The sequence below is a fragment of the Epinephelus moara genome, chromosome 20 (assembly GCF_006386435.1).
Source record: "Epinephelus moara isolate mb chromosome 20, YSFRI_EMoa_1.0, whole genome shotgun sequence".
In the NCBI taxonomy this organism is placed as follows: domain Eukaryota; kingdom Metazoa; phylum Chordata; class Actinopteri; order Perciformes; family Serranidae; genus Epinephelus; species Epinephelus moara.
This window is the reverse complement of record NC_065525.1, coordinates 14000457-14014279: the sequence shown is the minus strand read 5'-3', so window position 1 is coordinate 14014279 and position 13823 is coordinate 14000457. Positions and strand designations below refer to the sequence as shown.

The 13823-nt window shown below is 41.3% G+C and overlaps 1 protein-coding gene across 2 annotated transcripts in view; it reads right to left on the bottom strand.

Moving 5' to 3' along the window:
* Window positions 1-13759, bottom strand: part of si:dkey-246g23.2 (solute carrier family 66 member 2) — a 70797-nt gene extending 57038 nt beyond the window's left edge. The window contains exons 1-4 of one of the 2 annotated variants that reach the window (XM_050074233.1): window positions 13477-13759; window positions 12005-12102; window positions 9849-10103; window positions 9176-9309 (exon numbers count right to left, since the gene is read on the bottom strand). In XM_050074233.1, the coding sequence (XP_049930190.1) occupies window positions 9176-9309; window positions 9849-10057 (343 nt within the window). In that variant the 5' untranslated portion in view covers window positions 10058-10103; window positions 12005-12102; window positions 13477-13759. The remainder of the gene's footprint in view (window positions 1-9175; window positions 9310-9848; window positions 10104-12004; window positions 12103-13476) is intronic. The other variant, XM_050074234.1, reaches the window with a different exon arrangement.
* Window positions 13760-13823: the final 64 nt, after the last annotated feature.

Genomic DNA, 13823 nt, shown 5'->3' with positions numbered 1-13823 from the left:
TACTGGCAATTATGTCGGCCTGGCACAAACCACATGTTTTGGACAGCTGTGAAGTGACAGAATGTCCCAGCATCATGGTTCTTATATTGCCAGATTCCAGAGAGTCTCCCCTCTTCATATATGGCAGAATATGTCAACTTCCAACTTGCTACGGTGAGATACATGTAAAAATGTAAGAATTTAGGCACAGATTTGTTTTTTTCATTGATATAAAAATTAATATAAAATACAGGCACATAGAAGGACATGAAATGTTGGCAAATCTGGTTAGCCCAGATTGTCCTGAAGAAAAAAAACAAAAACAAGATATAGCATGTGTATGTAGCCTTTATAATGACTGTGATATGAGCTTAAAAGTAAAGGCAGTAAAAATACCCCAAAAAGGCCTAGGGCCCATAGGGTTAAAAAGTACTGAAATAAGGTACCGTTTGGTACCGGTACCGAATTCCAGATACTGGTACCAGTACCGTATTGGTTCAATTATGAATGGTACCCAACCCTACTGATAAACAAGAGATTTGGAGGATAACACTGGTCTGCATGATCAAACAAAGTCTCTTCCTTTCTTTCCTATAACATTAGAACCTTGTAGGCAGGCTAAGCACTGTGTTCCGACTCACAGATAATAAAACTGTTGGATTGACGCTGAAAACCTGTGCACAGAAAATTGCCCAGGAATTGATTAGGACACTGATAAGACATTAGACCAGTAGCAGAATCGATAATGGCATTGGTATCAATAAAATCTTATCAATTCCCATCCCTACATCCATGTGGGCACAGAGCATAGGAAATTATAGGCTCATGCAGATGTCGTCAAAACACCATCCAACATGCAAATATACTGCACCTAGCAATACTGGAGTTTCACCTAATCAACAATCAATCGTGTTCTCATTTGTGGGTGCTAGCCCTGATGAGAAAGAATATTAAGAGTGAAAAAAAAACCCTTCTAATCAACAATCAATTATTTGTTAATGAAATAATCTAGGTTGCAGCCCTAGTGATTTATGCAGAGATACATGTGCATGCTCAGCAAAAGGTTTTCGATTTGGAGTAGACTACAGTTTGAGTCTGAACAAACCTGGTTTCTTCAAGCTTTAGTCAGTATCAGGAAACTTTTCATATACTATAGCAGCGTTATTTAGTGAAACATATAGATTATCAACCATGTGAGAAAATTCGATATACTTTTGGTCATATTAAGCAGGCAGCTCTGCCACAGTAAACAAGCTGAGGATGCTCCGTCATCGACTTAACACACACTCAGGAGGTATTGACTTTATGTTCAGTTAGCAGGCATCTGGTCAGTCTGATATATGGATGTCTTTATCGACATGTCAGACACACACACACACACACAATCTGGTATCCACATACTAAAACAGATGCCCTGAGACTCCCTCCCTCACACGCACTAAAAAACAGTACACACACACATAACAGATGGGTACACATACCCTAACACCCAGTCTCTCTCTCTCTCTCACTCACACACACCTGTCGGGTTATATGGTGGAGATGGATGGTGATAGATGGTGTCTGTTTGTCAGGTCGTCTCTCTAGTGCTGGTCTAATGAGGCGACACAATGTCCCGACTGACACAATCAGTTCAGCAGGGTCAAAGCCAAGTTCATGAATTACTAACCCACATCCATAAATAACCACAAGGTTGCGGGGCAGACCCTCAGAGAGAAGCTGAGAAATTTACTCAATATCAAATTTTGGATTACAGAGCCGAGAGCAAGTTTTTATTTTGTTTGATTTTCTCAGATGGCTGGCTGTGATGAAAAGTATCTCCATTACATTATTTTCTATAACAAGTAAAGGATATTGAGGCTGATGTCTCCCTCCATGAAACTGACTGAATGCAGATGTTTCCTTTATTTTGGCTGCTCAGGTCGAGGCTGGGCGTGGAGTTTTCCCGCCCTCTCAGGTGTATAAAAGAGCAGTGGGTAGAGATGTCAATCAAGCTCAGTACAAACCCATACAGTCCTGAGGAGAGGTCTAATTGGATTTAACAGTGGGTATGGAAGAGCTTATCAACTTGTTGAAACTTTTGTGAAAGTTTTTCTTTTAAGTCCAAGCTTATTCATTATTAAAAGTTCTGTAGCTGGTGTGTTTATGTGCTTGTGGGAACATTAGTCATTTGAGATTTGAGAGTGGGAATCAAAAAATGTGTTCAGTGCAGAAGCAATAATACACAGTCAAAAATGAGACCCTTACGTATAATTTACCACAGTAGCTCGGGGGCAAAAAATGAATGAAAATTTTAAATGTGAAATTTGATCAAGAGTAGACTAACGATGAACTATGAAGCACAACGGCGGGACACAAACAGCAGACACTTTGACTTGTCATAGGAGGAAAGATGGGCTGAGTAATTAATAAACAAATTGTTATTTTGTGTGTGAAGTATTCCTTTAATAACTTTAATGATAATGCTGTTTTACTCATGTGTCCCAGTAAGCCAGCATGCATAATACCAAGACCCTGCCACTAAAAGGAATACAGCCATCATTAATTTAGGTTTGTGTATTATATCATGTACAACAAACACACACACATACACACACTTTGGAGAATATCAGAAGTAGTCCTCACAGATACATAATTTATTTCAGAGCATGAGCACAACAAACAGCCCCTGAGGGCAGCATGACCGCCTTAGCGATCAGACAAAAGCAAGAGTTGCTCCTCAATTTTCTTGTTTTTCTATCCCCCATCACGTCACAGCTCCCACTGCCAAATGTATCACACACTTAAGAGACACACCAGGCACAACAATGACTGGGAAAACAGCTTACAACATCCAAAAGGTAATTACAAAACTTATCTTTGGGAAATGTTCTCATGCTGCGGCTCTTCTGCGAGCTTCTGTGAAAACTTACGAGCAAAAAAAATTATCTCTGCAAATAGTCCCTCTGAGGCATGTTATATTATTATTCATTTTTTTTAAATATTCTGCCCAAGTAATCCAATATGCTCGACTGCTAATAAAGCACCTCTCACCTACCTGACTTCATTTGACTTGCTAATTAAACTTTGCTGTTATCAGGGGTTTAATTAAACACACTTGACGTTGAAAGTACGCAGAACTCTTTTCCGTGTATTGTAAGATATGTAAATGCAATTGGTCGAGTTGCACAGTGTCTGTCTTTGTGTCAGTGTGTGTGTGCGTGCGTGCGTGTGTGTGCGCGTGCTTGTGTTTGTTACACCTGATTTGTCCTGCTGCACTGCTGCCTGAGTATTGCAGATAAGGGTGAGTGGCAGAGTCATCATACTCTGCACTGCACCATTCAGTAATTACGTTACTGTGACAGTTTATTGGGTCAAAGTCAGAAATAAATGCAACACACGCAGGCTATCTGCAAGCACACAAGACAGACATTTACAGCCTATTAGACGGAAGGAAAAACTCTCTCTCTCACACACACACACACACACACACACACACACACATACAAAAACACACCATGCACATTCGTTTAAATTTAGCTCAGATTTTCGTCTATAAATGCAGTCAAAAGTCACACATTAATCTGAGGAAACGCAAATGCTTTCACCTTCAAAGTGGTGCACTGACTGAGGGTCATAACTGACTAATGCGGTGTGAGGGTGTGATGCGGACTGTAGTGTACTTAGCCCAAGCAGCAGCCTCAAGACAGGGAAGTTAAAGGTTCAAGTCCGGGTGCCGCCTGGTAAAATATGAGAGTTGGAAGTGAAAAAAAAAATTATTCAGCTTTCTCTCCTCTTCAAGTTGTCTTTGAGAAAAAAAAAGTACTGAGCCCCAAGCAGTTGTTGTGTGTAGTCAATTGATTCAAATAATTTGGTCCTCAATTACTCCAGTGTGTTACCACTACTCCGTACAGAGCAGCAGAGGGCTGTGGCTGTATAGAACAGTTATGGTGTAGATAAATGTGGCAATAAGTTGCTGAAAGTATGTGATCTCTTCTAGCCTGGGTAAATAAAAGCAGAATGAAAGTTAAGACAATGAATAAGCCACCGACTCAGCACCCATCCTTTAAACAATTCCTATCACGCATCCCAGTGTCTGCTCCGTCTAACCTCTGCCGAAGAGGTTATCTAGTGCAAATTGAAATTGCTTTCACCACTTGAGTGCTGACGGTTTTAAGGATGACCGCAGGGTCCACACAAGCTATCAAGAGTCCCATCTCTCCTTCTGTTTATGGTCTGGTGAGCTCTGGCTGGCTCCCACAAACGGGATGTTAAACAGCAATTGTGGCTCTTTGCTAAGTGACTCATAAAGCGGTGTCGTGGGCGAGAGCGTTGGCTGGTTAAATGTGAAAAATAATGATAAAGATATAAAACAGAAAATAAAAAAATACCTTTAGAGATGAGATCAAATGTGTTAAAATAGCCAGGTTGTACTATACCCACTCCGAACAGCAGAGGAGGATGTTGTCCAACTCTCTGTATGATTTACAGTTAACCTTCAGTTGCTTAAATCAACCCAACTCATATATTGTATTAATATTTAAACTCAAATAATTCACAGAATACTAAATGAATGAAGGATTTCCTCATTTGCTATTACCCTGTTTCCCCAGTCCTTGCATTCTCTACTTTCACTTTGTTCAAAGTAACTCCCCACTTTCATTGCACCAAGCCTGACACCTAGCCTGAGGTCACATTTGTCTTTGAACATTATCTCTCCCTTCGCCCCCCTATCAGCCTCTGAATCCCTGTATCATAAGGCCAGGACTGTTAATGTGGCACCCTGGGGCAGCCACTGGAAGTCACTGCAAAGTCATAACTCTGAGTCAGCTCAGCGTAGAGACCACTACAAAGACTCTGCGGATGAAGCACACTGGCTCCGGTTTTAATGTATGAGTCAACTACGTTATACTTTCATTTGGTTTCTTGGATCGTAAATATTCTTTAGAGATGATAACTCGTGCCTCGCTGCGAATTAAATTTGAACATATTTTCACCACTGAATTAATGTGCAACTGATTTTTCAGTATCAAATATGGAGTTTTACCTTGCTGGTGAGTATGTGAAGCATGACATGTAACTCGTAATGGGCTCTGTAACAGTGCTGACAGGGATCAGACACAGCCTCTGCTCTTGCTGATCTTTCATTCTACAGCACCATCACCAAATTAAGGCAAAGAGCTACAGCAGAGTATACCAACACACACACACACACACACACACACACACACACACACACATTTAATCCACCCAGTCCATACCTACACAGACTCATTTATGATAAAGAAGGTGACCTTGCTGGAAAATTAAATTCCAGTCTAATCATGTTGATTTTCTCTGAGTTTCCACTTAAATGAAAAGGGAGCTCTTAAAAAAAAAATTCTACACTCCAGTGTGTTCATGTCGGGTGATGCCTGCCCTATGGGTAGTGTTTCCTTAGTAGAGTAGTCGCGCAATTTACAGTGTTAAACCACTTCAATGTGAACATCAACAACAAAAAAGCTTTGTCAGGTATGAACAAGAGAGTGTCTAACCTGAAAAGGTCTGAGATCAGCTCAAGCCAGACTGTGGTGCTGTTCGTTCGAGAGTCAAAAATACCTCACTGCTGCATGAGAATAAAATAATATAACAACAACTTCATACACATTTCTTTCCTAAGTTTTTGGAAGAGGGGCGCTCGTTGTTTCCTTCCTTGTGCACCACACTCCTCTCAATCATGCTAACAAGGCTCCACCTGTACATTGTTTTCCATTTCCCTGCATATATCAGAAAGGGCTCCAAAACTGTTTCCTGGCAACAACCATAAACACCTACACTTTGTTGAGGAAAGCATTATGTAAACGTACCATGGATTGAAACACAGTAAACAAGTAAAAAAGCAGACCGGCAGGCCAACCAATTGAATATGATTCTTTCGAGCATATTCAGCTTATGTCAAAGCATTTAGGATCACTGCAACAATGCAAAGCCAGCTGTATGTTGCAGAAAGAAAGCTTGGTTGGACCTCACATGAATCAAGATTTAGTCAGCACTACAATGAACAGCCTTAGGTGATACACAGAACAGCATTCAGCAGACTTATGTTCCTGAAATATAGAAAACAACTGCTGCAATACACAAATGGCCAGAGATGCCTTCACGAGTGAGGAAAAAGGAAAACAGAGAAGGTAAAAGGAAATCTGCAAAATCAGCAACAACAGAATGTAATGCCTACCAGACACTAGAAGACTTTAAAAAGACTTTGAAAAGGCTAAAGTCTGACAAACTCTCACATCTAAAGACAATGTGAATCTTTAGTAAGATTTTGCAGACTGGGAATCTTGCAGGGTCAGGATAAAACTAGATTTCTTTTGAGATTATGTTCCACCCTGCTCCTAGTGGAATATATTATACCAAACTCTCTTCAGAAAATATGACATATTGACAATTCCTATGTGTCCGCAAAAACACATAACTCTAGAAACAAAAGATATAAGGTGTCAGACGTTGACACTATCGTCATCGATTTGGCATCAATATAACCCATAAATATAAACTTTACATTTTGGATTTTGTTGCCTCAACTTGCTACCAGCCTCTGTTGGTTAACTGTGCAACTTTGTGGGAGGAGACCAGAGGAATGAGAGGCGAATCCTTTCAATAATGAAGATTTCTCACTAAAAAAAGTGCTGGTTGGTGGATCAGATACATGCCGAATGAAATTACGCCCCCTTATCACTCCACAGTTTCTCCTCCTTTTCCACAACCAAGACAACCAAGACTTGTTCACGTTCTTGCAACCCCCAGGAGTCCCCTCTTAATTGTCTACCCAGTTTGCTGCTCTCTGTTTGGTGCTGAGGAGAGCGCAGCTATTGAATGTTGACAATGTTCAAGTCATTGAACTTCACTATCTGCATAAGCCAAAACTAAAAACCATTAAACATTTGATTTTGTCGGATGTCAAGACGGGCAAACAACTGACTTAAGACTGCCTGGACTGAGTTTTATGACCACCTTACAGCAAATGATGGAAATCACGGAAGTGCGCACCAACTGAAGTGAATCTTTTATACTGTCATTGGAAATTTGTCTGCCACAGTTGTTTGAAAAGTTGTTTGGTGTAAGGCTGGCATACCAGGTACCGGAATCAGCAGCAGAAGTTGCACAGACAAGTGACAAGTAGCCGAATTCTCAATTTGACCTTTTTCTTTCAGTTTGTGTTCTTTCTATGTGTCTGCAGAAACTGGAAAATGAGGTCAGTAAATAGGGAACAGGTGTTGGCAGGCCGGCAGCAGGATCATAGACGACACATGGACTTCAGTCTCAGATGTCCTTTCTGAATGGAGAAGTCAAGAGAAGGAAGAAGAGGAGGAGGAGAAGAGGCGGGAGCAGATGAAACAGCAACAGAAAGACAGAAAGAAGAGAGAAGAAGAGCAGTGGAGGAGGGTGGGAAAAAAAAGGGGAGGAGGAGGAAGAGAAAGATAAAGAGCAGAGAAGGATGCTGGGTGGGTAGCGGAGAGATGACAGGAAAGAGAGCTCAGCATGAAAGATCTTCAAAAATAGTTCGAAATCATGCCAACACGCATCTTGGGGAGAAGAAACTACTTTGCATAGAGATGACCCTGATCTGTATGAAAGACTTAGCGACGGAGGGATGGAGGGAGGAGCGGACATTTGGGACGAAAGGCTGTTCTGATCTATTCTTGTCCCGACCCCACCATCCCCCTTCATATCCGCGCTCTTTGAAACCGGACCTCAGGCCCGCCCCTCAGAGAGGGGGGCTTGATGTAAGAGGGTGGTCATGCTGTGTTTTTGTAACTGGGGTCATAACGGACAAACTCATGTGTATATTTGATCTTGAGTTGCATCGCTTTTAATCAATCAACTCTCCGTATCCAAGCCTGTTTAACATAGAGAGTACACATGGCTCGCAGGCAGACGAATGTCCAATATATTTGCAACATGTGTACAAATACTGGGATCAGATAGATGTAAAGCCCACGAAAATCATCCACCCTCAGAGAAAACAAGCAATCCACCACCAGTCGTCATGAGTGATTATATTGAAAAAGTTTAAGCGTGGGCATTAATAAAAAAAACGTCTCATGATGAGTAATACAGCAGCTCTTTGCAGAGACAAGAGAAGCACAGATGCCAGCGATAAAAATGATCATGACTCTCATGTCCAAATGTGAGCAATCTCTCAATCAAAGTCACTTTAATAGAACCGCGACTGACGGCACAAATGGACACACATTCTCTTCCTCTGTATAAAGAAGCATTTTACTCCTTACAAATCAATCAGCAGGAAAATCAAACACTGATTGTAATTTATGTCTTCAATAACACACTCTGCTCAGCATGTTCGGAGTATTACAAGATTCCATCATTCAATTTCCCTCCGTGGGCTGTTATCTTATAAAAATTGTACTTGGATTGAATTTCTGTCAGTCCATTTGCAAAAGCAATCAACTCGAGTGTCTGTAAAAAACACAATTACCTATAAAAGACAGCACCCTATAAAGAGTGACCCTGAAAATACACTCAGATGGGCTCTATTCCTCTACACACACACACACACACACACAATGAACAGTGGATGCTGATGCTTAATCTCAGCCCTCTCCATCCCATCTCCAGTTCTCGCCTCACCCTGCACCGATGCCTCATCCACTTCCTCCTTCCACACACACACTACACACACACACACACACACACACACACACACACACACACACACACACAGTCGTGCCCAGAATAGACTAATCTCATGTGTGACAGTACAGCAGCTAATACATCCATAGGACATTTGTGCTTTGCCTTGCACTTTCTTTCACATCTCAATATCAATGATACATTTTCATTACCCTTCAGGCTTTAACTAAACCAGTGTACAGCAGCATCTGTTTTATTGTCTAGACACTAGGAGCCTACGGAAACAGTTCAATAAAGAATAAGGCAAGTGACTATCATATTAGTGGTATATAAGTGGCTGTCAGAGGTAAGGCATCTTGAAAACGACAGCCTTGACAGTAAGGTTTTCCAATGGCCCCCTCTTTTGGCAAGAAGTAGGAGTTGAAGCACTTGGCATCTAAACTGCTGACACAAAGAAGTGGCTTGCTGGATGTGTTGTAAATGGTTTGTAATTACTGTATATACATGACAATTGTGTTGCTGGGTCAGTTTTAATTGTGTTAGTTGTGTTTGTTGTCATCGAGAAGGCTTTGGAAGTGGTTACCTAAAAGTCGGTGTTGCTTGGTGGTCACTCGGTTGGTGTTTTGGACCGTGCAGCAGAGGTGGAGCATGGCGAACATGGTGAGGATCATCACCATGCTCTGGAGCAGCAGGGTGAGCTCAAACTGCTTCCCTATCCTGCAGGGATGCAACCAAAACACAAATTACCTTCCAGAGCTTAGAGAAGGGTTGACATGGGAGAGAATTTACAGAATACAGATTAATATTGCCTTTGTGATAAAAGTAAGGATAATAACAACAAATAAAGAAGGTATGTGTACATCACAGTTACCACACTATACTACACTATTCAATTGTACAGGTTTTATTATAAGAAATGTCATACAGGCTGTAAGCGGCACAGAAAGACCTTATAAATAATACAATGTTCCAACCAGATTCTATAAAGAATCTATTAAATTCACTCTTCCGTCCCCTTCAGTCCGAACCATGACCTGTGCTCTCTGATGTGTAAAACAATTTGAGCGGAAGCCTCAAAGTGAACGGCGTATGGCTCAGATTATATAATGAATCTTCATTCTGATTCCATTCCTATTCCATTAATTTCTGACACCAAGACAGATCTGAGGAATGACCCTGTAAATGGCCTGTGCCTTTTAAAGGGGAAAAAAGACCCATATCAAATGAAAGCACAGGCTTTTCTCTCTCTTTCTCACCAGAAGAAAATGCGCAGGATGTTGGCTATGAGCAGCACCAGGCAGACTCTTGTGGAGAAGCCCTCGCTGTTGCTGCTCCTCTGGATATCCTGGTACTGTGGGACATAGGGCAGGGCTCCCCCGAACACCATGACGCAGGACGCCATCCAGGACAGCAGCGTCCACGAGCCCTCCAAGTCCTCCTCCTTCAGAACCACCTCTGCATCCATCACGCCGAGAGAAGCTCAGGGGTGTCCAAGGGGTCTAAAGTTGCACCTGGAAGGAGGCAATGTGACAAAACATAATGGGAGTTCAGCAGTTATCAGCAGTGGATGTTCTGAGGTAGCCAGAGGTCAATAACAAGGCCTGCAATTAGCATTCCCAAGAGCCCATCAGCAGTAAAACTTATTAAGCTGATTAAATTAAAATACCTCAGTTATGTATGGGCCAGTTTGTTTTAAATTGCAGTCCCCGCTGACTACACAATGCTCTCTCACACCACAAGCAAATCTCATTAAAACAAAATGATGGCTCTGGCTGAATGGCTGAACGGTAAGACCTATACAAACTTTAATATATCTTAAGAGAAAATAATATGTAGCCTATAAGAAACATCAGACCAATAGGCTGTTTTCACTAAGACACTCTGACATGTCACAGTGGGAAAAACACAGGTAAATTTTCAGACTCCACCTCGACACATAAACGTAAATATGACTCTAACATTCGTGCCCAATAGCACATAGATGCAGTATGTGTGTTGCACTGGTTATGTTCACATAACCTATGTCGTCAAGTGTGACCACCTCTGCCTGTACAGCAGGTACATGACCGTGCATACATTTACCGCATGCACTGCGTGTTAAAGAATCTATCTCATAATTTGCTCCATAGATTAATTCTGAAAAGCAATGAAGAAAAGTAAAGAAATTGTTAAGCTTTAATTGCCACGTTTTAATAAATGAATAAAACAATAATCTAAAATGTAATGAATTAAATGTGTTTTAACAGACTAAGACCAGTCAGCAAGTCAAACTCTGTTTTCTGACTGATTTTCCAAGGGCTGGTTATCTTAACAAAATGTAAAGAATTGGGAAAGTACTGGCATGGTCACCTTCAAAACAGTAAGAAATTTTGGCTTAGATAAATTTGTACAGCAGCTACAGAGAAACGTCTGCACTCACATGATAGTTCAACAGTCTTTGAAGCACAGTAGGAAGAGTATTGTCAAGGGCTGAATCCTGTATCCTGTATACTGTCGCTGCTGTTGTGTATGTTAAAGACTGATAAGAATATTTAAATTCTCAAGTGGACTCTAGAACCTCAACAGTGAACTCAGAAGTATTTTTGAAAAATGGTATCCGCTACTGATATTTATCAAGGTATTGTATCAAAGCTAGACATGCCCCATATTGTGACAACTATCCTCTGTACAAACACTGACTGTAAACTTAGTTTCCCCACAGAAGTATTGCAAATGACCACCAATGATATTATACATGTACACTACTTAACAGCTCTACCTCTCTGCCTGCCACCAATCAGCCATCATCAATTAGTCACACAAGTAGAACACACCAATTATTAAATTGTGTAGGACTCAGAGACACAGAATAAGCAGCAAAGTAGTTATTTTATAATAGAGGCTGGAATAATCATATATAATTTCAATTAGTGACTGATTATACTGTAGGAATATTATAGCTCTGCAGACACACCTGCACCTGGGCTGTGCAAATAACTTTTTTCTATCTTTCCAAAGACATTAGCGCTAATTCAGGCTCACAAATTTACGGAAAGGTTCAGATGTGTGCTTTATGAGTTAACATTCAGACGGGGATGACAGGTGGGGAATTGAAGTCAAAGATGTGGAAACCTCCCACACAGAAAGAGCAAGCAGAGTGCAAGGAAAGGTTAAATAGCCAATAGCCTATGAAGGTAAAGATGACAGGCAGGTATTGGGGTCACTGGTGACATGTCCATGATAGGAGGGTTTTACTATTAGCTGCCACACTGTGGAGATAACAAGTCAAAAAGCAAGCTTGTGTGCAAGCTCCTCCTGCTAACTGACTTCTCTTTGACTGCAAATACACGCTGAGTTTTTTCACAGTTGAACAGGTATTATTACTAAGCTGTCCTGTCTGCAGCACACCTTGCTCAGATACTTTAATCCTTACAATTGTGGTGTGTTGTGCCAAGCGTTTGCAGGTGTTCTTGAGTGGATAATGACATCATTTACTAAAGGTTAGTAATTCCCCTTTTTCTCCAGAGCACCCTGCAGAACAAATAGAGAAGTTCATTACATTTCAGACAATGTGATTTTGTAATGCCGATAAACAGCTCCTTGGAAATGGGAATGGCATGTGGTCACGTCTGATTTAAGAGCCAGTATGTTGCTATGTACACAACACCATGACCCACAAATTCTGAGTAAACAGTGAGACGCACAGGAAATCGGTGTGACGCGCTTCTTGTATGACTGTGTGGTTCTTCTTGTGGCTGCGTAATAACAACAGTGCCACTTAACACTGTGATTTTCATTGTCAGATTTAATTCTGAGAGCCAGCGTGAATATGAACTCCTTTGCTCCCATACATATTTGGCAGTGTGTGTCAGCTGACAGGTCACTCAGTATGGCTTAGAGAGCCAGTCAAAACACTAAGAAGTACTTCAGTGCTGACAGAAAAAAAAACTCCCCCAGCAGGTTCACTGGTAGCAACTTCTTTTTTTTTTAAAATCACACTCAGGGTGTGATTGCTGATAGTAGGCTAATGCAACACAACAGGAGATGAAGCTGTACTTGGAGCCCCAAGAGTCATCTAGAAAGCAGAGGGTCTGATTACTCATTAGACACCTGTTATTTTACATAACTCAGCTGTAAGTAAAGACATAGGATTTTATACTCCAGCCAAGACCCCACTGCTTTTGGAGGGCAGAGCCAGGCAGACTGAGCAAAAGAATGTCCAGGTTATCTACACCTTAGTGTATCTCTACTTGTCATTTCTGTAAAGCATCTAAAAAGCTCAGATTATTATCAATGCACAGTGAATGCAACACTGCAGAGCAGCAATCAAACACAACCCATAAAGAGAGTCTTTACAGGTTTCCTACAGTTAAACATTACTCAAGAATTCAACAATCCAAGGTGTCCTCAGCTATTTCCTTCTGCCTAGCTGTGTGAGGAAACCATCACACCCACACAACAGTAGCCCAATGTGCTGGGCCACCTCTAGTAAGCAATATGGGCTGTTATGCAAGCAAAGCATAGCTTCATGGGGTTGGGTCACTAACATGCCTGAACGTACAGGCATCAATTTTGGAGTACTGCGGGGGAGCTACAGTAACAGCACACAAAGAAAGCTATAAAACCGTCTGGTTACACTGTAATAGACTGATATTAGTATACAAAGTATGTTTGACGTGTGAAGTGTCGAATTTATCTCTGAGCTAAACTTTAAAACCCAAAACAAACGTCCTCTGCGTCTTTGCTCTAATTTAGTTTTTAAAAACAGCGCGCTCACAACACGTACAATGCCCCCCGCTCTGAATATGTATCGCCTCTGATAGTGTATTCATGTTTGTCTGAGTAGCAGAATGTAACATTTAACGTTTTACATGTGTTATAGGTTTAATTTCCAACTTTACTTACCAGCCGCCTTCATTCACTTTCGTCCACCTTATCAGAAAGCACTCACGCGGATGTTTCAGCGTCAAAACCAAAACACACTGACTTCCCTTGCAGCTCCAACTTTCCAATCCCAGCTCGTGCTCAAGTGAGGAGAGTGGTGCACGCGCATACTTGCAGGCACACATACTCACGCGCGCACAGATATATTGTTCACTACATAGAAACTGAAAGAGTTACTACTGCTTTAAGTTTTACAATACTAACATTAAACATGCAGGGCGCTTAATGGGAGGCAGCCTCTAGGGAACAGATGCTTTGCATGAATGCCTTTTATGGGCTTCTTGAGGCCATAAAGGGAGACAAAACTA